At 33.1% G+C, this 27,882-nt stretch overlaps 2 protein-coding genes across 3 annotated transcripts; one reads left to right on the forward strand and one right to left on the reverse strand.

Moving 5' to 3' along the window:
- The first annotated feature begins 9,091 nt into the window (after positions 1 to 9,091).
- LOC144567252 (Oxidoreductase family protein) lies at positions 9,092 to 12,283 on the forward strand. 2 transcript variants are annotated; one of them, XM_078317343.1, is made up of 7 exons: positions 9,095 to 9,323; positions 10,214 to 10,384; positions 10,682 to 10,846; positions 11,060 to 11,224; positions 11,516 to 11,650; positions 11,758 to 11,855; positions 11,972 to 12,283. In XM_078317343.1, exons 1-7 carry the CDS (start codon positions 9,144 to 9,146, stop codon positions 12,180 to 12,182), a joined length of 1,125 nt encoding a protein of 374 aa, XP_078173469.1. In that variant the 5' UTR covers positions 9,095 to 9,143; the 3' UTR covers positions 12,183 to 12,283. The 2 variants fall into 2 exon arrangements, with proteins under 2 accessions (XP_078173470.1, XP_078173469.1); XM_078317344.1 differs by lacking the exon at positions 10,214 to 10,384 and having other exon boundaries at positions 9,092 to 9,323.
- A 4,402-nt stretch (positions 12,284 to 16,685) lies between these two features.
- On the reverse strand, positions 16,686 to 21,306 carry LOC144567253 (putative lipase ROG1). Its single transcript, XM_078317345.1, has 10 exons — positions 21,008 to 21,306; positions 20,699 to 20,766; positions 20,446 to 20,516; positions 20,147 to 20,338; positions 19,503 to 19,666; positions 18,934 to 18,989; positions 18,776 to 18,828; positions 18,440 to 18,557; positions 17,119 to 17,216; positions 16,686 to 16,988 (listed from the first exon to the last, which is right to left on the reverse strand). Exons 1-10 carry the CDS (start codon positions 21,139 to 21,141, stop codon positions 16,920 to 16,922), a joined length of 1,023 nt encoding a protein of 340 aa, XP_078173471.1. The 5' UTR covers positions 21,142 to 21,306; the 3' UTR covers positions 16,686 to 16,919.
- Positions 21,307 to 27,882: the final 6,576 nt, after the last annotated feature.

Genomic DNA, 27,882 nt, shown 5'->3' on the forward strand with positions numbered 1-27,882 from the left:
TATTTTCTTTATAAGTTCGTCTATGTTGGTATAAATTTGCCCTGCGACAAGTTCTTTATTATATTCAACACGAGGACCAAAGAAACTAATGTCTGCCTCTTCGAAAGCTGTGGTGTCGTTGAATGTGGCAACCGGATGCTTATTCCCCTGACCTCTAATCGGGAATTTTTCTGCCCTGGACAACCCTAGTACATTTGCATCACCATCTGATAAGTCATCAGCTTCCCAAACCCCTTGGTATTCATCCCCCGTTTCCATTTCCCTTTCTGGTATGGCATCAAAGCATCTACATCAATATCAATATCAGTTCAATTAACGGGTACCGGTCCTGACTCTGGCATAGTTTGAAATCTAGGGATTATGGGTGTCTGTCTCGGTGGTGGTGGTAACTCTTCAGTATTTTCTGGGGAGTTGTGGTATCCCTGGTTGTCATAACCGGGGCTGTGGTACCCCTGGTTGTCATAAGAGGAGTGTTGGTGGTACCCCTGGTTGTCATAAGGGGATTGCTGATGGTACCCCTGGTTGTCATAAGGGGAGTGCTAGTGGTACCCTTGGTTGTCATAAGGGGAGTGCTGGTGGTACCCTTAGTTGTCATAACCCGAAGGTCCAGCCCCAGCCGAACTTGAAGGTGCAGCCCTATTCCGGGGAACCCTCTTCGAATATATATCCATTACCGGGACCCACTAGCCACAAATTGAGTGTACACAACTCTCCACAAATTCGCATCTGTTATTGGAAACCTAACAAAGTAAGGTCTACCCCCCCACCTGAGTTGTCAATCCGTGTAGTCAATTCTATTTCATACCTGTTGGGGTTTACAGCAGTCTTTTCGTATATTAGGTGCTTAAGTTCTTGAAATGTGATATTTTCATTAACCTCGAAGCCAAATGTGGCTTCTTTCGTGTACTGCATGCCGTCTGCACCCTTTTGTAGCTTGCCGCTCGTGTACAGTGCAACTAACATCTTTTCTTTAACAAACTACATTTATAAAATAATTTTATGAGTATTACAGGACATAATTACGGGTACAGTAATATATGGCTAATTGGGAAATTTTTAAAAAGAAATTAAAACAAATTACAATTTTGCTACATTAAGTGTACAGTAATTGCAACCATTACAGTAAACTGCTATAGTAATTGTACAGTGCGCTACAGTTTGTGCAACAGTTACAGTAAATTTGCAACAGTAATGACTGATTATTATATGACATAATTACGGCTACAGTAAATGTACAGTGCGCTACAGTACGTGCAACAGTTACAGTAAATTCGCAACAGTAATGACTAATTATCATAATTAAAAAAAAAAATACCTGAATACTCAACTTCTCGCCTGGAGAGAATTCTCAAATCGCAAATGGCACGAAAGAGAAAACAGAAGGCTTAAATCAGCTGGCATATGGGGCGCCCGTGGGGCTGGCGCCTCACTTGCCATGTGGGCCGCCCGAGGGGCTGGCGCCTCACTGGGAATTCTGGGCCGCCCCAAGCCCAGGCGATCAGGACATAAATAATAAAAAAACAAAGGTTATTTTTAAAATTTCCTTTTTTTTAGGATAATAATAAAAATGGCCGCAATTTTCAGGTTTGTCTTGAATTATTTTTTGAATTGTAAAAGTTATACGTCAAGTGATCCAAATATTTAATATCTACAAATAATTATTTATTTCATATTTCGAACCTGCAATCTCTCACTCGGAGAGCATTATTTTTGTGAATTATTTTTAATTTTATACTTGGAATATAATGTTATAATTGTTCGTTTGGTCTTTATGCTAACATCATGCACAAGTCCGAATTTTTTATTAATATTCAAATTTTATATTAAATTTAAAAAAATATCCGAATTGGTTGGTTTTTTCGAAATCTACCCATTCTGGATTTTTTTTTTCCGGAATTAAACTCTAAATCCGGAAAAAAAATTTCCAGAAACTCGATTCTAACTCCGGAAATTTTTTTTCCAGATTTAGGATATCTTTTTTTTTTTTGCTAAATCTGGAAAAATTTTTTCCGGATTTAGGATTTTTTTTTTTTTTAGGAAATTTTTTTTTTCAGTTTTTATTTATAATTTATTTATTTTTTGTATTGAAGTGTTACAAATATTTAATATATTTTTTTAAAAATAGATGGAATACTATATAATTTGATTTATTCGAAAGACTGCTACAAATAATCCGGATCAACATTTTTCATGCCGGATTTTTTACGGCCGTAAAAAAAAAAATATAATATAATATATGTATATGTATATGTATATATAATATAATATATGTATATGTATATATAATAAAATATATATGAAAATGAAGATATAAAATATGAGGTATGATGAGGTATAAAAAATATGAGGTATTGGAACCCTCGTTTAGTGCCTCAAAAATTCAGTTTAAGTTTTCGTTTCAACGGTAGGCATTCAACGATCTGTTTGGACTTTGAAAACTTTGAAAATACCGATCGTTGAATGCCTACCGTTGAACGAAAACTTAAACTGAATTTTTGAGGCACTAAACGAGGGTTCCAATACCTCATATTTTTTATACCTCATATTTTATATCTTCATTTTCATATATATTATATTATATATACATATATATACATATATATACATATATTATATTATATATACATATACATATACATATACATATACATATACATATATTATATTATATTACTTTTTTTACGGCCGTAAAAAATCCGGCATGAAAAATGTTGATCCGGATTATTTGTAGCAGTCTTTCGAATAAATCAAATTATATAGTATTCCATCTATTTTTTTAAAAAATATATTAAATATTTGTAATACTTCAATACAAAAAATAAATTAATTATAAATTAAAACTGAAAAAAAAAATTTCGGAAAAAAAAATTTCCTAAAAAAAAAAAAAACTCCTAAATCCGGAAAAAAATTTCCGGAGTTAGAACCGAGTTTCCGGAAATTTTTTTTCCGGATTTAGAGTTTAATTCCGGAAATTTTTTTTCCGGAATAGGTAGATTTCGAAAAAACCAACCGATTCGGATATTTTTTTAAATTTAATATAAAATTTGGATATTAATAAAAAATTCGGTGCACAAGTACTATGCCCCACTTTATTAGGATGCCTAAAAAAATTAACATGCGGATGGTGCAAAATTTTATTTTAACATTGATTTTTTATTTATTTAGTGCTTTTATAGTGCATCTAAGATTTTGCGTGCATCCAATTGTAACGTCCATTCTATATAATAATGGTCAATCTTCAAATAGCAAAAAATATTTATAATACCCAATATCAATTTATCTTTTTTTTATCTGAAGATTATTTTATAACAATTGATCATCTGCACTTTTGAAAACAATTACTCCTTCCCATCTTGACCAAAATATCCTATTCTGAATACAAAGAATAAAAAATAAATCAAGTTTGGAAATCCTCATATGTAAATTTCAAGATCTGACTTGCGCAAAAAAAAAAAAAATGCGCGTTGAAAACATCCTTAAACTTACGGTCATGTTTAGTTGTGAACTAAAGTTAATAAGATCTAACTTGATTATTTCAACTTAGGTCGATCTAAATTATTCATATTTGATTGATATCTAAAGTTATACCTTGACTTAAATTATTCCTTGTTTGATAAGAATTTGATGGCTTAAGGCATGATTTAATATTACAAATTATTTTGTCCTACAAAATTTGTAATAACAATAATAAAACTATTCTTTGTATTTTTTTTTCTTTTCATTTTGATTGAAAGAAATTGTACAAGAAAATGAGTCATGTATAAATTAATTCTATATTTTAGAGAAACACATTGTATTTAATGAATCTTATTTAATTAAAGTTATATGTGTACTAATTTATTTGTCAAAAATGTGTTAGGTTGATGAATAATATTATTTTGTAGTTTAATTTAAAAATATTTTATTTAATTATTTTTTAGATTGCATATTTTGTTGATTTAGAAAGTTATGTCATTTAAAAAAAAATATTGATTCTATAATTGATGAAGTTATAAGTTTTATTATACGTAAATGAAAAACAAAATTGCTTATTTTATATTTATTAAAAAGTGATTAAAAATAATAAAAATAATGAAAAGTTAGACCTCATACTCAATTAATATTAAACCATCTAGAGAGGTGATTTAGTTTAGACCAATTTAGTCCGGTCTAAATATCAGCTTATTCCGTCTTAGTCCAGCTCAATTAAATCACGTTTAGTGAAATAAGTGAGACTTAAAGCTCTTATTCCAGTGCTTAGTCCACGCCCAAACATGACCAGGGAGACTATAATGATTGTCAAGTGGGGCTATAGAGAAAACTAAATGGAATGAAAAAGGGAATCACGTGGAACAGGTCTCATAAAAAAGAAAAGAAAGGCCCAAATATTTAAAGAGTTTAGGAGTCCGTAACGCATTCCAGTTTTATTCCTCAAGTTTCCTCTATCTGGGCCACAATTCACTAAGAAAAATGGGCCTGTTTTCTTTATACCAACTCTTCACAAAAAATTTAAAAGAGTACTTGAAAAAACTGACAGGAAAACCAAAGGATCAGAGAAATGCATTTGCCAGAAAGAATACTTGCAGGACAAGCAACAGCCGACCACACGCTGAAGGTTGTGGCTGCACATGCGCATACCTTTCGAGAAATGCAAGCAGCGGCAGGCATTGCAGTAAAGGCTGCTGTTGTGCATGCACATCCTGTTAGAGATGCGGCGCTGCAGGTGCAAGAAGCAGCTGATCAGACAACGAGAGCTGCTCGTCATGCTGTTGCCCCAGCTGCAGAGGCGATGTCTACACCTGAAGAGCGGTCGAAGATTGGAAGGGTTGTGTTGCTTGTTGCAGACCTTACACAGGTTAGTACTCCCTTCTTTTATTTCCTGTTTTATTGAAAAATAGCATGGGGCATTGGCCATTGGCCATTGGATGCTCAACGTAGTTAATAATTTTGATAATTTTTGTACTTTTTTTGAATAGAATGCTGGCAATAATTCAGAAGATGATAAAATTTATGTATTATATATATGTGTGTGTGTACCCCTTTTGTTAGTGAGAATTCCATCTGATCATCTGTCAAAGTACGATTGAGTGCGAAAATTCCATCTAACAAAATCTAAGGTTTCAGTGACTGTTATGTGTAGGTGGAGTTCCAGTCCACCGATATGTCAAGAAAGCAGTAGTCATTGCGAATGAATCATACTCGGATACCTGAAAAAAGAAAGCAGAGGAGTGCTGGGCTGCTAGCTAGCTATGGTTGCATATTTCATTAAGGCTATCTTTTATTTTCTTCTGTATATTTTTTCCTTTAAATTGAGTGCTTAGAGCTTGATAACAGATCATTAATTATCTACATTTTGATTGTTGATCTTGTTGTGCTAATATTGCTCGCTTTTTTGTTTTCTTTTGCAATACGAAAAAAAATGTCACTTTAGGCTTTAAATGCCAAAGTTCAATAAAATAAATATAAAATGATTTTGAAAAATATACATGACGTTAATTTTTATGGTGATTACATATTTAATTTGTCAAAAAAAAATCAACATGAACAGTTACAAAAAATTAATTATATTTCTATTATAAATTTTAAACCTCACTAAATTAGATTAAAGTCTGAGTTTTTATGATGTCAACGTCCCAAATAAATGAATTGATTCAGACTTAAACTAAATAGCAGACATTAAACATAGAATGCATGGAATGCTTCTATATTCTTAGCTTGCAGCCTATTTTTCAAACTTTTGCCAGGCATTGCTTATCATTTGAATTCGTTTTGTTTCTTATTTTTACCAAAAAGGGGGAAATGCTTTTTTTTCGTCCGGATCATAATCCTCCCAGGCTTTCCTGCTAATGAAGAGTTTTCGCATGAACGCATATGTAAAATATTCATAAAATTAAATAAGAATCCAATTCAAATTCACCCATTAACCTTCAAACAAAAAGAGGATCCAATTAAAATTATCCAAATATTGTATTCACAATTAAAGGACATATAAGATATTCAATTATTCAGGACGTCTTTTGCTTTTCCAAGATTCTTTATCAATTTTCAACTAGTCATTATAAATTACCCCTTCGTCTTCATCTAATTATTTAATTAATTCCAATTACCAAAAACGAGAAACCCTTGAATCATCTATACAAGCCAGTGGTATATATAGCGTTTAACACAAATTTCAACAGATAGAAGTTCAAGAAATAAATCAGAGACTAAAGAATTTCTGGCCGCGCTAATCGAATTGGAAACACAAATGAATTTGTCAGAAAGAATAGCTGCAGCACATGCGACAGTCCACTCCGTGAAGGACGTGGCTGAACACACTACGCATACCATCCCTGCAGCTCATGCAACAGCCTACAACACCGTGAAGGCCATGGCTTCACACGCTGCAAATACTATCCCTGCAGTTCATGCGACAGCCCACAACTCCGTGAAGGCCATGGTGCATGCGCCTCTTGTTAGAGATGCATTGTATGTTGCTGATCACGTCATAGATGAGGCCAGCAGACCTTACACAGGTTAGTACTTAGTAACATAGTAGGAATTATCGGTATCGGGATCGGGATCGGTCCCGACTGATATTGATACGGGATTGGGGTATCTGCCAGTATCGGCCGATTCGGATCGGAAAATTGAACTTTTTGGCCAGAAACTTGTTTTACACTAAAAAAGAGAGGAAAAAATTGATAAAAAATCAATTTGTCAATAATTTATAGTTAGATTACAATCAAATAATCCACTAATACAATATAATACAAGCATTAAAATTATAAACACACTCTTTCACTGTCAGAAACTATGTCGTGCTGACTGGATCACTTCATCGTCGTTTGTATTATGATAAAAATGAGAATATTGTTATCCGGAACATAAAAAAAAAAGACATTGTAGAACCAAATGAAAAATTATTAACATCTTTAATCACGGATTCATATTTCTCTATTTCATTATAGTTGATACTTAATACTCTATTTAATTAATGAATGTGAGGAGTTTTCAGCATGTGCATAGTTTATACTCTATTTAATCAATCACGAGTTCAAGTTTTCAGACGAATAATGATCAGAATTGGACCAAAATAGTAGAAATTGGACGAAAAACAGAAAATTCGTGAGTATCGGTTCAGTATCGAATCCCGATACATATCGGCCGATCTGGATCGGTATCGGCTGATAATTCCCTTTTACGGTACCAGAGATGATGTGAATTCAGCTAGAATTCTATTTCACAAAATCTTGGGAACTCACTGATTTATATATTATGTGTAGGTGGAGTTCCTGTCTACCGATATGTGAAGGAAGCAATAATTGCTGCGAAAAAATGAATCTCGGAGACCCGATAAAAGAAAGCTGACCGGTGCTAGGGTAGTATATTTAATGTAGAACCCTTCTTCTTCTTCTTCTTCTTCTTCTTCTTCTTCTTCTTCTTCTTCTTTTGACTTTTTGAATGCTTACCTAGTTACTTGATGATATATAGTGGACCATTATTTACATTTTGAATGTTGTTCTTGTTGTACTAGTTTTGCTCGCTTTTTTGTTTGCTTTTGCAATACGCAAAAAAATTGTTATGGCAGAAATCTATGCAATTTTTTTTTTATAAGCCAAAGTTAATTTTCTATTTTGAGTAACAGCTCCGCATTTGGATGGGCGTATTTCTATATTGTTAGTCTGCCTCTAAAATAATTCCACAAATTTGCTTGCAAGTTTAAGCGACCAAATACAGAAAGTGTATGTCTTATATACCAGACCTAAATGTCCAAAATGTATAACTAAACCAGTCATTCACTTTTAATCGAACAAGCAAACTACTTCTGGTTCTTTAAGAGTGTCTGCTAGAAAATTGGTTTTTGTACTTTCCCAGAGTTGATGAAATCCCATACCTATTTAAGTGCACCTAAAATCTTAAAAAGTGAAATGCTGCATATATTTGTAAGGGAGAGTACAAAATACAGTGAAAACTAGAAAATAAATAAATAAAAATTTCTCAGGACTGCTACCGTGTACTAATCAGAGTAGCTTCATCATGTGAGAGCTGGAATGTTCAATTTGTCAGATCACTAAAATCGTTTGATTTGTTTCATTAATCACAGTTTTTGCTATATATATGTTCCAATTTGGTTATTTCGTTTCCTATAATCATAATCACTAGTGCTCTATTAGTTTGTGCTTCAAATTCTTGCAGACTATGCATCATGCTAATCGTTTCAGGTTTCATGATTTATTTCGAAAAGTCAAATTCAAGAAGCTTGGTCTGACAAATTTCTTACCAAAAGATATAAACCTAGCTAATCGATTAAGTACAGGGGAGAGGAAGAAGAATCTATGTCCTGCATTAGTCTATGGCATCCATTATCTGGATTAGATCAATTCAACAGTGCGTTCTGTACAGAGGAAGAGAGACAAAATAATTAGGCGTGAAATAGAAGGGAGGAGGATGAAGAAGACAAATAAAAGAAAAAAGGACACCTCCAGTAAAATTTAAAGGACAAATTGGTCAATTTAGATTCTAAAATAATTAAATAAAGGGTTACATAATTAGAAGGGGATAGAAGGAAGAAAATTGAGTTTTTATGGAGATTTTGGATATTATGATATTTTTATGGAAAAATTGACTATTTCAAAAAATTTCATGGGTACACTGTAAATTTTCCCAAAGATTTAACGGAGTTTTCAGCGTTTCTGTTACATCAAGAAGAGCTTCATCACAGCGCGGATCTAAAAGCATATATGGCGGCTAAATCAACATGAGGGCAGAAAAATCCTGCCCATAAGGGGGCAGGAGATTCGGTTCCAAATACTATAGAGAAGAAAGAGTAATTCGGAACGATAACAAAATAGACTTTACTATTGCATTAGATGAATTTCATAAAATTTATCAAAGCTTAAAATGTTAAAATCTTTATATTGTGGTACAGCTGGTACTCCGCACATTTTTGGTATACATCTGGCTTTTACTACATTCTGTCAATTTAAATTTTAACCGCAGAAATTAAGGATTTATATTCCATTCCTATCATATTAAATTATTTCGAAAAATAAATTTTGATTTTAGAAAGGATAATTACATACAATAATCCGTAAAATTAAAGAAAAGAATGGTTCTAACTTGTCAGTCTAATCTCCCTCACTCCCCCTCCATACAAGAGGAGAGAGAGAAGCTAACATAGGATGGAGGAGATGATGAGGTACGGAATAGTTGGGGTGGGGATGATGGGGAGGGAACACGTGGCAAACCTGGCCCACCTGCGCAGCGAAGGCGTCGTCCTGACATGTATCGCCGATCCTCACCCTCCTTCGCTCGATCTCACTCTCGACCTCGCGCGCTCCCTTGGTCTCCCTTCGCCGCAGGTACTCTCCTATCTTTGATCCCATTCCTCCAATCAGGAGGAGCCATGTGTCACCACACACCTCTGGAAACGCTGCTACATGTTTGCTGGGATACTGGGATGCTCTCATCCGATATACATTAAATTTAGAGGGAAGGAAGAGAAGGGGATGGAAGCTATCTGGGGGTAAAGATTGGAGGGGAATGACATTCATTTTTGTGTCTTGGTTCCTCTTGGCTCCCTTTTCCTTCCTTTGGCTCCCCTCCAAAATTTAAGTTGCTGGAGCAAGTAAACTTGCTTGGACAATCCGCTCTCCTCTCCTCTCCCTTCTTCTGGAGTGTTATTTTTTGGTGGTTTTTTAAGGGGTATTCATAATATTTCATGTTTTACAGGGTACCTATGATGTTGTGCGTTTCAGGAAGACAATAAAAAAACCACTCAACGCACTTACTATTTGCTTCCTGGTTTATAATTTTTAGATTCATCTGCAAGACTGCAAATAAGCCTCAACGGTTAAGAGTTAAATGAACCAAAATGACCCAAATTTCCTTACAATTCCTTTGTGAATTCAATTATTTTAGGGAAAAACAGATATGGATTATTAATAGGACAAAGAGGAGGATGGCGTGCCCAAATTTATGAAATCTAGTTTTTATATTCAATAAAAAATGTCAAGGTATCATTCAAAAGATAATCTTTGATATTTGTTGACAAGTAATTTATCAAGATGAAGGGTGTTATTTGCTAATAAACTATATGTAATGCTGAAGTTAGGTCCTTACAAATTACGATACCTATAGGAGAATAACAAATAAAATACTTATTACGGCTGTTTGGCTGCAATTTACTTTCCAAACACTTATTAATTAGTAGTAACCTAAAATGTACTAACAGGTCAAAGCAATTTTGTAGGCATTTTCAGGGCATATGGAATTACTAGACAGTGGGCTATGTGATGTGGTTGTTGTGTCGTCTCCTAATATGACTCATTTTGAAATATTAATGGACATAATTCAGCATCGAAAGCCTCACCACATACTAGTGGAGAAACCTCTGTGCACAACTGTTCAAGATTGCAAAAAGGTAGGTACAATTTTTTTGTTGCTAAGAGCAATCCTTGCGAGGCATATAATTTGGCTATCAATATCAAGTGTGATGAGATCATATTTAGTACATTGACTTGTATATCCCAGAATGTGTTGGACAGGTTATGCTATTATTTATTTGTTCATTCAAAAAAATACCATTGTGCAAGTAAGCTAGTGTGAAGTTGAAATGCTGGTACAACCAACTGGTGTTGCACTCCAATTTGGGAAGAGCCCATCATTGTCCAATGTTCCATTTAAAATTCAAGTAGTAGATTATTTTCACTTTTTACAGGTTGTGGAAGCAGCTAAACAAAGGCCAGAAATACTTGTCCAGGTGGGGCTAGAGTACCGCTATATGCCTCCTGTTGCGAAGCTCATTAAAGTTGTTAAAAGTGGGACCCTTGGGCATGTTAAAATGGTTGCTATTCGTGAGCACCGGTTTCCTTTTTTAGTCAAGGTATGGTATCAATTTGATTTTGGTCTTATTAACCATTGTAAATTGCTTCATTAGATAGTACCACTTAATATCTTTTATCAAGTACAATACTGTACCTTTCAGTTGGTACCGGCATGCAACATTTTTGCTTATTTGCTTTGTTTTCAAAAATCCTTTGTTGATGGTCATGTTCTAAATAAGTTAACTCCTTTTGCTTCAATATTTCTCCCAAAGGTGAATAACTGGAATAGGTTCAACATAAACAGTGGGGGAACACTGGTAGAGAAATGCTGCCACTTTTTTGATTTGATGCGGCTATTTGCTGGTGCAAATCCTGTTCGAGTAATGGCTTCTGGTGCTATTGATGTTAACCATAAGGATGAGGTTTATGACGGCAAGGTCAGATTTCCAAAAATTCTCTCTTTGTTTTTCTGATTTATTCTCAACTTCTATATTTTTCAGTTTAAGTTTCATTTAAATTCAGAACATCAAGATGTGTGTATGGCAGTCTGTCAGTTTTTTCTTATCTACATCATAATGGTTAAGTCAATTCATGTAGGTACTGGGTGAAATTGAAATTATGGCTTGAAAATTCAAAACTAGAAATAAAATACCTAAAAGATATAAAGTAGATTTTTTTTACCAACTTAAAAAGGAATGCATTAATTTGTGTTTAACCGGAAACATCAGGTACCGGACATAATAGACAATGCATATGTAATAGTGGAATTTGACAATGGCTCACGTGGAATGCTCGACCTCTGCATGTTTGCTGAGGGAAGCCGAAACGAGCAAGAGATTTCTGTTGTCGGTGACATTGGAAAGGTACAACTACAAACATAACATAGCTCTTCGTAGTTACCTTTTTGCCCTTCTAGGAGAAACATCAGCATTTTACAAAGTTGAAAAACAAATTTGGCATTTGTTGGCAGGGTGAAGCCTTTGTTCCAGAGAGCATTGTCCGTGTTGGAATGAGAAAAACTGGGAGAGATGGAGTCACCACAATAAAACCCGAGGATGAAAGAATTAAGTATGAGCCTATTTTTAATTGTTATCATGTTTACTAACAAATTGTTAACAATCGGATTATACAAAGTAAAAACATAATATAATACATTTAATTGGTTTCTTTCAACTTTTTACCAGGTATGATGGGCTTCACCATGGGTCAAGCTATTTAGAGCACTTGAATTTCCTTGCTGCCATTAGAGGTCAAGGCAGTTCAGGTCCACCTGTTAACTTGCACGATGGATTGCTGTCTGTAGCCATCGGTGTGGCAGGTCAGCTCTCCATTGAAAAAGGCTGTTTTGTAACCATTGAAGAAGTTGTCTCAATGACAAAAACAAAGTCGATATAGTTGTTCCACTACTGAAACTGGGGTCCATATTATGGTACCACTATCGTAAATTTGTAAGATCGAAATAAAATGAATAATTCTAATACGCATTCTATTTTTTTTGTACAGCTTTATCTCAACAGACATTCAGATTTATAACTATTAAATTTTAAGGGACAATCAAATTGAGCATTTTTATATAAGAAAATTGTGAGTGAGGCTACAATACTATGCAAAGCGCACATCGCTCAATACTATGGATCTATATCTTCATTTTTAATATTCAAATAGTCAATCCTAACTATTGAACATGAGAAAATGTAATTTTATACAATTTGTTTACTTTTTGTTAGATAGGTAGCAAATTACTATTTTCAAATGGTCCGTAAAGATAGATCAAGTGATTTTCTATCATTAAAAAAATGTTAGTTTTGGCATTAAGTACATTTTTACGTGGAGATCATGTTGAGCTATTTGGATTGGATTGACGACTTGAACTTCAAAAAAAAAAAAAAAAATCCATAAATCAATGTGTGCACTGTGCGCTATGCATAGTACCGTAGCTTCGCTCAAAAAAAAAGAAAAAAGAATCCTTAGTATGAATGAATGTGTGCGCTATATATGTATTGTACTCTAGCCTCGCTCATGACAATCCATAATATCTAGATCTATGTATTTTGTGCAAACTATTTTTTTTTCATCTACTAATAAAAAATCAACTGACGAAAATACCCGACCTTGAATAAAAAAACGATAGTTACCATATATTTAGGCATAAGTTATATATACGTTAAGGTATGATATACATAAAAGCTTCGATGTCCGTTAGAATTATTCACATAAAATAGAGTCTGTTGAATCCTAGCCTTGTTTCTTTGTTTTTCGTTTTTTTTTTTTTATGTGAAAAAAGAATACTTGTGCTTTTGATAAGTTGACTGCTTTTTTATCGATATTAATGGCATTTTGTTAATTATCAAGTACAGTCATGATTTTTGTGGCATGTGATTATGCGCGAGTGGGAATTATTAACTATTGGCCTTTCACATTTAAATTTGGATAGATAAATGCTGGACCATTTATCAAAAGTAAAAAAAGGAATAAAAGAGATTGAAAACTGTTCAGTCTCCTGGGACGTATTTTGTATTTCTAAAGAGCTTATATATAATTAGGACTGTTATTCGAATTTCAATTGGTGTCAAAATATTAGTGTTGTGCAATAAATATTAAGAACTTCAATAAAATATTAAAATTATTGCACAGCACTAATATTTTGAGAAAAGACCCCAATTGTTGCAGTTACATGTTCTCTTCAGTTCAAAAGCCAGCATAAGAAAATGATGCAAAAAGTAATTTAATTAATCAATTTTCCCATTAACTATTTATTCTTTTAAGTTTTAACTAATGCTTTAGTGTGAAAAGTCGCTTGTGCTTGTGGACAGATAAACATATATGCTTAGATAAATAAATGCCATACATTTTATCGAATGAAAACAATTAAGATCAGCCCCTATGGCCTAGGGTATCTCTTTTACTTCTCCAAGGCGATCAATATTAATTATCACCTTTATCTACCAAAAAGAATTCATTATCACCAAGTTCCTATGAAACAAATCTCTTCGTATGCCACAAACAATTTAATTATTTCAATTAAACTTCTCTAACCAAGAAATTTAAGATGAACCCTTGGAGTCTCGAACCATCTATAAAAGAACAACCCAGCATGATTTTATACGTCAGTACAGTTAAACATAAGAAAGGCAGAGAATTGATCAAAAGAATGGGTGCCATAATAAGTTATGCTGTGAGGATGGTGGGGTCAGCTTGTCAGACGGTGGAGTCAGCTTGTCAGACGGTGGGGTCAGCTTGTCAGGGACTATATCGGGCTATTTGGAACTTCTTTTCTGAGGTCTGGGCGTTTATTCAGAAATTGTTCAGACGCCACAACACAGGTTAAATATTACTATTTTGCAAACAGTTCGGAGCTATGTGAAGTATTCAATAATCACCCTATGAACATTTCTTTATGAATTTTTCACACAATTTAAAATGCACATTAGTCTATTAAACCAATGCGCATGAATTTTTTCACACTTGATTATTATTATCCAATGGCAAAAGAAGTCGATTGTTCTATTAAACTAATTTTAAATATTAGATGATTAAATTAATTTGAAGTTAAAACATATAATTTTACTTTGCCTTCAAACATTCAAAGAAAAAAAAATAGTAGAAATGTGTAGGTGAGGTGAGCATTAGGTAATAGGTACTCTGAACATTTTTTTCTAGATTTGGTTTTTAAACTTATTGAAGATGTGTACTTTGTCTGAAACGTTGATTCTTTTTTTCTTTTTCTTTTTTCTTTTTTCTTTTTTTTTACTGCAAACGGTTTAACAAGGAACAAAATTCACTGGTATTACTATGATCAGCTATACTGGCAATTAACAACCCACCCTAACCTAGGAATAGACAGTAAATATTTCAATCAATGTTAGATTGTAAACTGCTTGTTGCAGGTAACATAACCCAAGAAGAAATTATGGGCAGAATTTATCCAATAAATTAATATTGATGTGCTCTTAAATCAGAGATATCTTTCTTTATGATGTAGTTGTATTTATGTAAATGTTTGCACAGGTAATTCTTCAACTAAGAATGACTTCATGGAAATGTCCACGAAAGATTTTAATAAAGGCTCCATTCAAAATTTCATGGTTAATTCTATGGGAGGGTCCACACAGAATTTTCCTGAAGAATGCATGGAGGAGTTCAAGGTAAAGTTAATGAAGAAGTACACTGACTTAATGTCAAAGTGCATGGACGAGTGCATTGAGGAGTTGATGCCAAAGTGCATGCCTGTGTCTATGGAAGAGTTTGTGAAGTTAATGGAAATGCTCATAAAGCCTACCAGTACAGAAACAAAGAACAAGCCCAAATTCAAAGTTGCCGACAAGGAGACAAAGCTTAAAGGCCGCAAAAATGAAACGAAGAGAAAGAAAAACAAAAAATAGAAAGAAGCTACAAGTGAGATTGCTGGCTTAATATGCATTTTAATTATGATTATGTTGGTTTAATGGTTTTGTCTTTTTGTTGTCTTAGACAAAGAGCTAGCCCTTGCATCAAGCACATTCGGGTGCTACTTTTTGAATATTTTGTTGTAAGAGAATTACTTATCTTCAAGCCTTAGCTATTTTGTTGTATACTGTTTTCCAGTTTATTTAAATATGTTGATCAGCGTGATTCTTTTTATGATGAAATAACAAAATGAACATGTTTGATCACCCGTTTACTATTTTTTTTTTTCCATTCTGTACCTAATTAAAACATTAGATGTGAATAGAACCCAAGTTCTTGAAATAAAATTATAAACAATCACAGAATCACTCAGGTCGGCTGTACAAGACGACAACATTTAAACGTAACAATTCCTATATATAGATTAAAGTCATAGCGTATTGATGCAAGAGTCCACAAGACCACAATCCTCAGCACTCAATGGAATTTATAATAATAGAATCACAATATTTGGGAATTATTCGCAAATTAAATTTGAATAATTCATTTTTTTGTGATGTCGAACCGAACGCCGAATTAAACCCAAATAATTTGGCGAATTTTACGAATTATTTGCAAATTTTTCTCAATTTTTTTTTTTGCTTTTTTGCAAGACTGAGATATCTGATCTAAATAATTCCGAATTATACTTGAATTATTTCCGAATCAAAAATTTTTGACCTCTTCAAACATAATTCGAATAATTCATTTGTTACTGTGCTCAATGTCACAACGCCTCATATGAATTGGAAGTTGTTCAATCGTTGTGCCTTTTTTTTTTCTTTAGTAATTGCCTTAAGTCTCTCCTAAACTATAAAAGCAAGTCTCACGCAAAAAAGTATGGCTTCCTGTTACGAGATAGGCCGAAACCCCACGATACCAAGATTTTCTGTTGCACCAAGATCTTGCATTGTATCAAAGCATGTGAGATTAACTGTTTGGTTATCGAGAATCGAGATTGGAGACTAGCTAAAAATTGAAGAACCTCTCAAGTCAAATTACCAATTCAACAGTCAAGAAAATAATAAACAACTTTTTCTCTCATAATTAGGCACCTCGTGGCTCATAGGCTCATATATGGAAAATTCCGCATATGAGATTAGCAGCTGTTTACACATACAATTTATTCTGCAAACTTCGGTACCAATTTGTAAACACTTGGTGACCAATTTATAAAATTATTTTTTATATTGGTAAAGATAAATAATGTTTGCTCTTTAGCAATATTTTAAAACTGTCTAATAATTATGACATTGAACCAATAAAATTTTAGTAATATTTTAAAACTGTCTATTAATTATGACATTGAACCAATAAAATATTGTATAACTCAAGTTTTCAACACATTGTTCTTAACACCCACCAACACCGCATACAGTCATTGGAAAAAAAAAAAAAATCCTTTTAATCAAATGATCACAAAGTTGCAATTACACCAATTATACAGACTTTCTTTGTTTCTCAACAAGAAGCTTTGTAAAAAACACAAAAATATACAAATGGAAGAACAACTAAATAACTCCCTAGAAGGCAATGTTTTTCAAATTGTCTTCCAGTTCCTAGATTACATCAATTGGCCACAGACATTGCTAGGCAGCCTCCCACCAAAGAATAGGAGTTAAAAAAAAAAAAAAATCCTAATTCATGCACTTCTTTTGTAATATATATTGCATTTCCCTCCTAAGAACGGAAACATATATTTCCCTCTCAAGTTTGGAAATGATCTATAAGGTGTTGTATGATATCTGCACCTTCGTACATAAAAGAAAATTTGACCTGAAAGAATAAATAACAGCATAAAGCCAGAGAAATAGAGAATTTTACAAGCATGACCAACACACAAACTTGGCTGCAAAACAGTTGATTTATTACTATTGTGTGTGTGTGTGAGAGAGAGAGAGAGAACCTGAATTATACTATGTGCAACTAGCCATTGCAAGCTGTTGTGAAAGCTAACATGTACTTTTTCCCATGAGACACGGCTCAGACCATTTACCATTTTTTCTAAGCCAAAGAAATCAAAGTGATAATAATATTAGGAGCAAACTCAAAAGGATTAACAAATAGGAATATCCTATTGAAGATAAAATAAATTTGCAAATCTGGCCTAAGACCAACTCCTACACTCAAATTTAACAAAGGAGTAAAACTAGGGTGTTCTTGAGCTCACCAAGGTGTTTGGTGAGCTTAACTCCAAAATATATTATATCAGTTTCTACCGACAAATCCAAACCTCCATCTACTTCACAAGTGATGAATTTACATGCAAAAATTTTAAGTTTTCAAATTGTTTTAGTATAAAGTCAAGCGGTCAAAATTGGAAGGTTTATAAATTAATTTTAATGCATTCATTTTTTGAACATTTTTTGAACATTTTTTGACCACTTGACTTTATACAAAATTAATTCAAAATTCTAAAAACTTTACATGTAAATTAATCACTCGTAAAGTAAATTGGTTTCAGTGGTTTGGATTTTATTGTTTAAATCTAATATGTTTTGGAGTTAAGCTCACCAAGGTGTTTGGTGAGCTTAAGAACACCCTAGTTCTACTCCAAAGGTTTGGTGAGCTTAACTCAAAAATATATTATATCAGTTTCTAACGACAAATCCAAACCATTGAAATCCATCTACTTCACAAGTGATGAATTTACATGCAAAAATTTTAAGTTTTCGAATTGTTTTAGTATAAAATTAAGTAGCCAAAATTGGAAGGTTTATAAATTAATTTTAGTGCATTCATTTTTTTTTTATTCAAACACCTTGGGGAACTTAAGAACACCCTAGTTCTACTCTTAAGTTCACCAAAATTGAAGACCAAATCTAAATTTAGCCAAACTAAGCCTAAATTAGCAAATTCATATCACATTAATTCAGCAATTGTGCTTCAACAAAGTCTCAGCATTAAGGGGAACAAGCAAATTTGAATTTTTAGTTCCCCCTTTAATAATCAAATGCTTAAAAAAAATGTACACTGAGCAAATTTGAAGGTTAGCACCAAATATGCTGAGCCTCAAACATTCTTTGAAACCCTAATTTAGTGCTCTATTTTGCCATCTGAAAGCCAGAAGGAATCATTCCACTATAAACTGGTTCTGCCTATAACTAAAAATGATACTGCGACCTGGTATGTTAATCCTTGTTATGCTAACTTAGACTCTTATATATGACACGTAAATTGTCATTAATTTGAGAACTGAACATTAAACAATGAAATACGGTGTGCACCTTCCATTGTTTCAAAATCATCAGCTGAGGTTAAATCTTCACAAGGACCAGAATCTTTGGCTTCCGTGTATTCTTCATGTACAATATGGGGATACTTCTTGTTTATGTGACTATCCAACTACAAAAAATGACGAAATATATATATCAAAATTACAATAGATCTGTTCAAATTATGTCTTTATAATAGACAAGTAACCATTCTCAAGCTCTTCTGGTAAGAACTACTAGACCAGCAACATGATACCTTTCTAAGACAGACACTAGTCCATTACCAGTATTAAATTCTTTCTTCAATCTTTTCTTTTGTTGAGTATTAAATAAATACAAACTTAGTACCTGCGGCAATTCATTCTTTCTTCTAATTGATGATGTCCTCCAACCAACAACCTCTTAGCATAACTCGTTAAAGAAAATTTCCTTACTACTTATAACATGGAAAAATAAATAGTGGGAAATGAAAAAAAAAACACTTAGTCAACTCAACAAAAGGATACGATCACAATCCACATTTGCATATGCCACACGACGTTTGAATGCCCTCAACGCAGATCTATATATAAAAAGGTATCCTATTAAAATAAAGCAAGTGTTCCTGCCAGCGCGCATAGCACCAACAAAACCCCAAAAAACACACAGAAACTCCTCAAACTGAATAATATTAAATCCACATTTTTGCATATCACACTGAGTATGTACCACCAACCATGGAGACATGGGGTAACTCAAAGGAAACAAAAAGAGACTAAATTAAACCCTTAATTTTTTAATGCAGCTCTACCAGGTTGCCATTAATGAGTTAATGTGAACTTCTAAATCAATCAAAGTTCACATCAGTTAAATTTGCACCAATCCAGACTCAAGAAAACTGTCAACTTTGATAAAATGTACCATATGCACCTCCCTAATCTCAGCAATAGGAATCATTTAGCATAAACCAGAGTAGCAAGAAAGAGAAATGTTTGGAGCCACTTGCAAAAAACAATAAAATCAGATGTGATTTGCAAAAAGTCCCAAGTTAAGCTAAGAAAAAATAAAATATAAACAATAGTTATCATAAATGTACATGAAGTGAAGGTTGCCAGAATCACTGATCATGCGTAGCAAAAGGGGAGGCTTGCCTTCTTCACTGTCAGTCAGAAAAAGATGCCGCCCTGCTCTACCGAACAACCAATGTATAACTCTCGATGCCAAGTTTTCCATTCTTACAAACCCTAAAAGAAGAGGTACCTGCTTGTTCATTAAGGGGTGGAGTCTTATATCCTCTTTTTGTTAAATAAAATAAAGCTAGTTTTTTCTCTATTTTCCGAAAGGTAAATTGAGCTCCTTTCAAGGAAAGAAAAAGAAAAGAAGTAGGCTTAAATGGGTTCAGGCTTAAACATGCCAAAATATAGTACACGCCAGTTCAGTTGATACCAGAGCCATATCTCACTAATTAATCAAAAAATATGACCATTTTTACAGAATCTAAACAAAACAAATCTACCAAAATAAAACTAACAAAAGACTAAAACCAGCACCAATTACAGATTTGATTGAAATAGCACACATAAGTCGGTCAATTTTTTTGTAAATAATATTTTGTACTATTTTTATTTGGTGAATAAAAAATTAGTAGGTTATCGCCTACTTCCTCAAAAAAAGAACACTGTCAAACATACCTTCTTTGCTTTATATAAAAATACAAAAGGGAGGAAAACAATGGCTTACTTGTTTGTTTCCTCTTGAACCAAGATGAGGTGTAGCAACAGCAATAAAATTAATGGGTTCCAAGCCGCATATATTTCCCGTGCGAGGCCTATAAAGCCGTGCAATGGCATATCTTGCAACCAACCCTCCAATTGAATGCGCAATAAAAGATATTTTTTGGATTTCTGGTCTTTCGCCAATAACTTCTAGAACCTGGTTAATAGATAAAATAGGAATGAATAAAAACTAAATTAGAACATTAGGACATTAGATAGACAAACAATCAAAAAAGAAATTAAATTAGAAAGACTAATGCTTACCTCTTCTGCCAAGCGTTCGCCCATGACGTCCACACCATGAAGGCTTAACCGGTGCCTGTTTCTTTCACTGCCTATTTACGAAAAAAAAAATACCAACAGAAAATATCAGCAACCAGCCATGATGCTAAGATAAAGGGAAATTAGTTGTAACAAATCAGCCACAGCCAAATTTGTGTGCTTTGCCAAACTACAGGTACCAAACTAGAGCAAAAAAGCTGAACTTTTGTGAAAATCTGAAATTAGAATCGCTTACAGTGTACAACAACTTTATCAGGCAATTGCTTGACAAACTCATTTGCCGCATATTGCCAATCACCGCTACTGCATAAAAAAAAAAACAAATCAGTAAATTAATTGGGTCAAGCATTTAAACAAGGTTGCCAAAAAACTAATTGGTACAACCAAATTGAATAGAAGCGTCCTCTGGGCTTGATTCTGCCAAAGCACCTCTCTTTTTTTTTCCCCTTTCCATACCATAATAAAATTCAACCAGGGACATCAGATAACATAATTCTCTCTTCTCGTAGAGTGAATGCCTTGTATCAGTAACTAAATTAATTACCTTCCTAGAATCCCATGCACCATGACCACGAGATGATCCGGCGCCGAGTCGGCATCCGTGGCCGATGAGCTCACCACATCCCAACCTCCGTTGATATACTCCGTTGTACGGACCACAGCTACCTCTTCTCCCATCTCTCTCTATCTCTCTCTTTTGAAAGCTTTGGCAGAGGCTGCCAAGGTAGCTCTCTCCCGACCAACACGCCAACACGGCTCGCAGGCAGAAGAATCGAAGAAAATTCAAACCATTTCTCTTAATAGTTGATAAATAATTACTCTAATTTTCTGTCGTACGGTCTTTATGTAATAAATGTCGCGAGTACTTTCCAGGTGGGTATTCTCTCTATACTAGTATACTGTTACCACAAAAATAGACTCGTTACAATTAGCTTCATGGAAATAGTCCGCAATAGTTGAAAATAAAAAGGCAACTAGGAAGGCCTGAATCGCCTGATGGTTTAACGGGTCGCGTCGATTAGGTCTCGCGGCTCTCGCCGGAAGCAAATGATTTATCGTCTTCTGCTATGTATGAATTGTATATCGGGTCACAGCACCTTGGGCTCCACTTGATGTGCTTGCAGATACCCGCATTTCAATTGCAAGTACCAAGAGTGGCACAAGGAACCTCAGACGGGTTTCTCCGTTACTTGTCGCCTGTCAGGCAGATAACGACGGGACGATGCTCTGACATGTAGGGGTGCAAACGGATCGGATACGGATCGTGGTTAAATCATATCCGTACCCTTTTTTAATTTTCGGATACGGTCTTATGAATACGCAATCGGATATTTGACGAATATATACGGTTACGGATTGAATATCAAATATCCGTAAATATATACATAAATATTTTTCATAATTTATGATGAATTATATGGTATATATTTATTATTCGAATACAAATAATTAAAATTCAAAACTATATCTGTATCTGTATTTGTATCTGCATGGATATTCGAATATCTGACATCATTACATAATTTTCAAATACTGATGCAGATACGGTTAAATAATATCCAACCCATTTTCACCCCTACTGACATGGGTCCAATCGAGACAAAAGGAGGGGGCAGGCAATAAGAGTATTGCAGGTTTGCGGTACGAATTCAAATCGAGGCAATACCTGCTCGGGTAGGGGTGCAAACGGGTCGGATATTACCCGTCCGAATCCGGATCCGTATCCGAATTTTTGCGGATTCGGATATTCGGATACGGATAGTTGCGGATTCGGATACGAATACGGGTTGAGTTTCGGAATCGGATATGGATACGGATACGGATAATTATCCGGATTCGGATATTTTCATTTTTCGGATATCCGGATAGGAATATGCTAGCATGATATGCATAGCATAGAACCCCTCCATGCAACAGCTCGGATTTCGAGTTTTCAAAATCCTAATGGTCGATCCGAACCGTTCATCTTGTTCTCCATATTAATATGTGTTTGCAGACCAAATTTTACATTTTTTTGGAATTTTTTTACTATTTCTTTAGATTTATTGAAAATTGTTGTTTTCAGCAAATCTGGACCATAAAAAAACAGCAATTTTCAATAAATCTAAAGAAATAGTAAAAAAATTTCAAAAAATGTAAAATTTGGTCTCCAAACACATATTAATATGGAGAACAAGATGAACGGTTCGGATCGACCATTAGGATTTTGAAAACTCGAAATCCGAGCCGTTGCATGGAGGGGTTCTATGCTATGCATAGCATGCTAGCATATTCCATCTGGATATGTTAAGATTTGAGAAAAAAAATTTGTGTCTATTTATCGTTTGTATTAGAATATCTTTTGTGTTGGTATTTTTAATTAAAGGTATAGTTATGTTGGTGAATTTTAGTTAATCAGATATATATTTTGTAATGGTGTAACAAGTTAATTAGATATATATTTTGAATTAGAAATCCAAATTATATCCGTATCTGTATTCGTATCCGAAAATATCTGATCCGTATCTGTATCCGTTTAATATCCGATCCGTATCCGTTTCTGGTTACTATCCGATCTGTATCCGTATTTGTATCCGAAAAAAAAATACGGATATGGGTTGAGCACTATCCGATCCGTTTGCACCCCTATGCTCGGGTAAAATGAGATCTATCATCTATGCCGTTTGTTTTAATCTGAAACAAATCTTAAAGCATAAACCAAGTAATATATCGATCAGGTACTTTGCACCATGTTTGGATGGAGAGTAGAAAAAGGAACGGAATGTGAAAAATAGAAGGGAATGAAATGGAATATAAATGAAGATTAATATATTTAATTTTTTTGTGTTTGAATAATTAATGGGAAAAATAAATTTAACTTTCTTTTTCGTCTAATTTTTTGTTTGATTGATTAAACTTTAGAAGGTTAATGAGAAATTAAGTGACTGTTGTAGGATTGTGATAAAAAAATTTGTATGAGAATTGTATAGGTAAGATAATAGTGTTGGCCATTTTGTGTTATTTTTTTTAAAATATTTGTAACAATTTTTTTTTCTATCCGTTATATTTCAAATTGAAAGAAAAACTATTTCTGTTGATTACAATGATACAAGATTAAATCTATCACCTCCTGTATCTTTCATCTCCGATATAATTTTGTCAACCAAATACGATTCATGAGAAAGTTTTCTTTTATTTTCATTCCCTTGCTTCATCTACTCTTCATCCAAACAAGGAGTTAGGATATATTCACAGGCGGTACTGCCTCCAGTTATTTTAAAATGGAGATTTTTAGAGTTTTGTTGCTAGCGACGTCTAGTGAGGGGATTTTTTTTAAAATAGAACTGTTTTTAATCTTTTTAACGGAACAAGCACTGTTTGCAGTAAAATTTAAAAAAAAAAAAAAGACTCCAACGATTCTAGGAATCGGTGGAGGCAAAAAAACATTTTATCCACCGATCCCTAGAATTGGTGGAGCCATTTTTGAACCATTGATAGTGATAAATGTGAAATTTTTTGCTCCACCGATTTTATATCGGTGGAGAAAATGATTTTTTGCCTTCACCAATTTTAAAAATCAGTGAAGTCTTTTTCATAGCTTCGTAGAATGATTGTTTTGTTAAAAGTTTTAAAAACAGTTCCATTTTTAAAAAAATTAGTGAGGGACTACAGGTTTCCACAGAATATTGATGATTTTTTAATTTCGACAATAACATATATATATACTCTTCTCGAATTAGATTCACTTGTTATTCTAGGTCAGAACTTTCTTTTATCTAACTTTTTTTTATGATTTTCTCTTCTTCTTTTTCTATGGTGATAGGTAATTAAAGGAATTTCATGTCTACATAATTAGTGTCAAACAGTGTTAATTTTTAAATTCGTATTTAAATCAATAAATATAAACCATTAGTTTATATGATAAATTGTTTCAATTAAATATAAAATTCATGATATTTTGACTTCATTTTGATAGCCACTAGGAGATAAAGAGTTAAATCGTCAAAATTTGATACATTGATTTTGTTAAATTACAATACATATCAAAATAAAATTAAAATAACATATTGCATCATATATGCAGATTAATATATCTAATCAATTAGTTTTATTATTTAAAATGTGAAGAATAGATTATTTTAAAATTGAGTTTTATTAGCAACGATTTGGTATTGTGACCTGGTACTCATGAGCATTGTGCCATTTCTGACTTCATTTTCTTCGCCAAAGTGTTGTGGTCCAAGTCATTTATTTCAAAAATTGAGGTCATTTGCTTCTAATTGGGACAGGATGAAACTAGTAAGAAACTAGGTGTTGGGATATAATTAGTCAAAACTCGATAAAATTGAAGTCTATATTTCAATTTGAATAAATATATTCTATGTACATATGCATGTAGTCTAAGGGTGAAAACGGTATGATAATATCCCATCTATATTCGATTCGTATTTGACAAATTAAATTTGGATATCTGATATTCAAATATTTGTGTGAATATGGATACTGATATGATTTTATGTTTTAATTATTCATATCTGAAATATATATATAATGAAAAAATTATATATTCATCATTATAAATAGATAGAGAGGGGGGGGGGGGGGGGTTCCAATGCCTCATTTTTTTCATACCTCATCATATTTCATATTTTATATTTTCGTTTTCAAAGTCCAATTTGTCGATCCGGACCGTTCAACAAAATATTTATACTAAAATATGCATGGAGATGAAATTTTATTTTTTTGGAATTTTTTTGCTATTTTTTAAGATAGGTACAAAATCACTGTTTTTGAACCGTTCAAAAAACAGTGATTTTCTACCCATCTTAAAAAATAGCAAAAAAATTCCAAAAAATATAAAATTTCATCCCTAACCATATTTTAGTATGGATATCATGTTGAACAGTTCGGATCGGCAATTTAGACTTTAAATATGAAGAAAATGAAGATATAAAATATGAGGTATGATGAGGTATAAAAAAAATGAGGAATTGGAACCCTCCTTACCACAACCATTTTCTAAATTTTCAAAGTCCAAGTCGTCGATCCAAACCGTTAGATGTGATCTCCACAATAAAATGTGCTTGGAGACCAAATTTTATGTTTTTTGGAATTTTTTTACTATTTATTAAGATGGGTACAAAATTCAATGGTATAAATTTAACTAGTTTTTGTACTCATCTTAATAAATAGTAAAAAAATTCCAAAAAATATAAAATTTGGTCTCCAAGCACATTTTATTGTAGAGATCACATCTAACGGTTTGGATCGACGATTTGAACTTCAAAAATGTATAAAATGCTTATTGTAACTTGTTGTAACTCAAAAATTGTTGTAACTTGATCCCTCCTCTGTATATATAAAATATATAGGCTAGCATATGCTAGCCTCACAAACCCTCTGATTTTGATTTGGCGCTGAAATCAGACGCAGGCGAAAATTTTTAAAGTGACTCCTCTGTTATCTTCATTTTTATCCCTTAGAATTCCCTTCCCAATCTTTTCCTATTCCCTTCCTGATATCTCTCCCTCTCCCTCTCCCTCTCTATCTGTCTGCCTATTCGCTGTGCCTCTCTTTCTGTAAGTTCTTAACCTTCTTTTCTAACTAGAAATTTATAATCATTCAAAACAAATTCATAAGCATCTATGTAAAGTATTGTAAGCTAGGATATTATTTCTTTTGAAATTAATGACACCTGACTCTAATTTACGAATGAATAGAACATTGTTATAAATTTGTTCAACAAGTTTGTCATTAGAGTATATGACTCGTATATCTTATATTCTTCCTTGGATCATTTTTTAAAATAAAACTATTCGGCCCAGAAATGGAACATTTTTCATCAATTTTTTGGGTCTATAACCATTATCGCCAATCAAACCTATTATTAAGTTTTAATAATCCGAATAAACTATTCTAATAATTTGAAATTGGTATCCACTGTCCTGTTTGTTCATGTATTATAGATTGCTTGTCTAAAATAAATCTGTTGTCAAATTTAAGTGTTACAAAACCTTAAAAGTTTGATTAAATAAACGTGTAGTATGCAAAATAGTGTATATGTAGAAAAGTCTGTTTAAGTGAAGATATATCTATGCACTTTTTTTTTTATTGTTCATTCTTTATAGACTATTTTTTTTCTTGTTGTCGCACTTATATAAGTTGAATGGACGTTGCACGAGCTTTGTATTTTGATTTGCCCTCAACTAGCATGAAGGTGAAGCATGTTGGTCTGAAAATTTTAAAAGAGCTTTGTCTTTCGTACCGTTAAAACCTGTCTACCTTATCAGTGATGCATCTATATGTGAAAATTATAAACATTCGAATTAATTTAGTATAAAGTCAATCGGTCAAAATTAGAAAGTTAATAAATTAATTTTAATGCATTCATTTTTTGAATGTTTTTTTACCGCTTAACATTATACTAAATTAATTCGAATGTTTAAAACTTTCACATGTAGATGCATCACTCGTAAGGTATGCGGGTTTCAACTGTTCGGATTCACCATTTAAAGCCGATTTGACAGGTTTTAGACTTGAGTTCACCAAGGAGCTTGGTGAACTTAAGAACATCCTAGTTCTACTCATATGTATATATATATATATATATATATATAGTCCGGCTAAATTGCTGCTGGCAGCAGTTTTGCCCAAGTGCTGCCGGGGCTATGTTTAGCCGTGTGATGTCCAAACAACAAATCCAAACCGTTAGATGTTTAATCTATATTATAATCTACTTGGAGACCAAATTTTACATTTTTTGGATTTTTTTTACTATTTATTAAGCTGGTTTGAAAATTGTTGATTTCAGTAAATTTCTGCAGCATTGAAATCAGCGGTTTTCAAACCAGCTTAATAAATAATAAAAAAAATTCCAAAAAATGTAAAATTTGGTCTCCAAGTATATTATAATATAGATTAAACATCTAACGGTTTGGATTTGTTGTTTGGACATCACAGGGCTAAATATAGCCCCGGCAGCACTTGGACAGAACTGCTGCTAGCAGCAATTTAGCCGGACTCTATATATATATATATATATATATATATATATATATATATAGAGAGAGAGAGAGAGAGGAGGGATCAAGTTACAACAAGCATTATTTACATTTTCAAAGTCCAAATCGTCGATCCAAACCGTTAGATGTGATCTCTACAATAAAATGTGCTTGGAGACCAAATTTTATATTTTTTGAAATTTTTTTACTATTTATTAAGATGGGTACAAAATTCAATGGTATGAATTTGACTAGTTTTTGTACCCACCTTAATAAATAGTAAAAAAATTCCAAAAAATGTAAAATTTGGTCTCCAAGCACATTTTATTGTAGAGATCACATCTAACGGTTTGGATCGACAATTTGAACTTTGAAAATGTAAATAATGCTTGTTATAACTTGTTGTAACTCAAAAAATGTTGTAACTTGATCCCTCCTT

Source organism: Carex rostrata, chromosome 16 (genome assembly GCF_964058835.1).
Source record: "Carex rostrata chromosome 16, lpCarRost1.2, whole genome shotgun sequence".
In the NCBI taxonomy this organism is placed as follows: Eukaryota; Viridiplantae; Streptophyta; class Magnoliopsida; order Poales; family Cyperaceae; genus Carex; species Carex rostrata.

Excerpts from the sequence above, each read along its gene's own strand:
- LOC144567253 (XM_078317345.1), bottom strand. The coding sequence starts at position 21,141 with ATGGGAGAAGAGGTAGCTGTGGTCCGTACAACGGAGTATATCAACGGA. Across the intron at positions 20,339-20,445 it reads GCGAACGCTTGGCAGAAGAG|GTTCTAGAAGTTATTGGCGA; the intron begins GTAAGCATTAGT and ends TCTATTAACCAG. Across the intron at positions 18,990-19,502 it reads TCTGGCAACCTTCACTTCAT|ATCTGCGTTGAGGGCATTCA; the intron begins GTACATTTATGA and ends TTTTATATATAG.
- LOC144567252 (XM_078317343.1), top strand. The coding sequence starts at position 9,144 with ATGGAGGAGATGATGAGGTACGGAATAGTTGGGGTGGGGATGATGGGG. Across the intron at positions 10,847-11,059 it reads GGTTTCCTTTTTTAGTCAAG|GTGAATAACTGGAATAGGTT; the intron begins GTATGGTATCAA and ends TTTCTCCCAAAG. Across the intron at positions 11,856-11,971 it reads CCCGAGGATGAAAGAATTAA|GTATGATGGGCTTCACCATG; the intron begins GTATGAGCCTAT and ends ACTTTTTACCAG.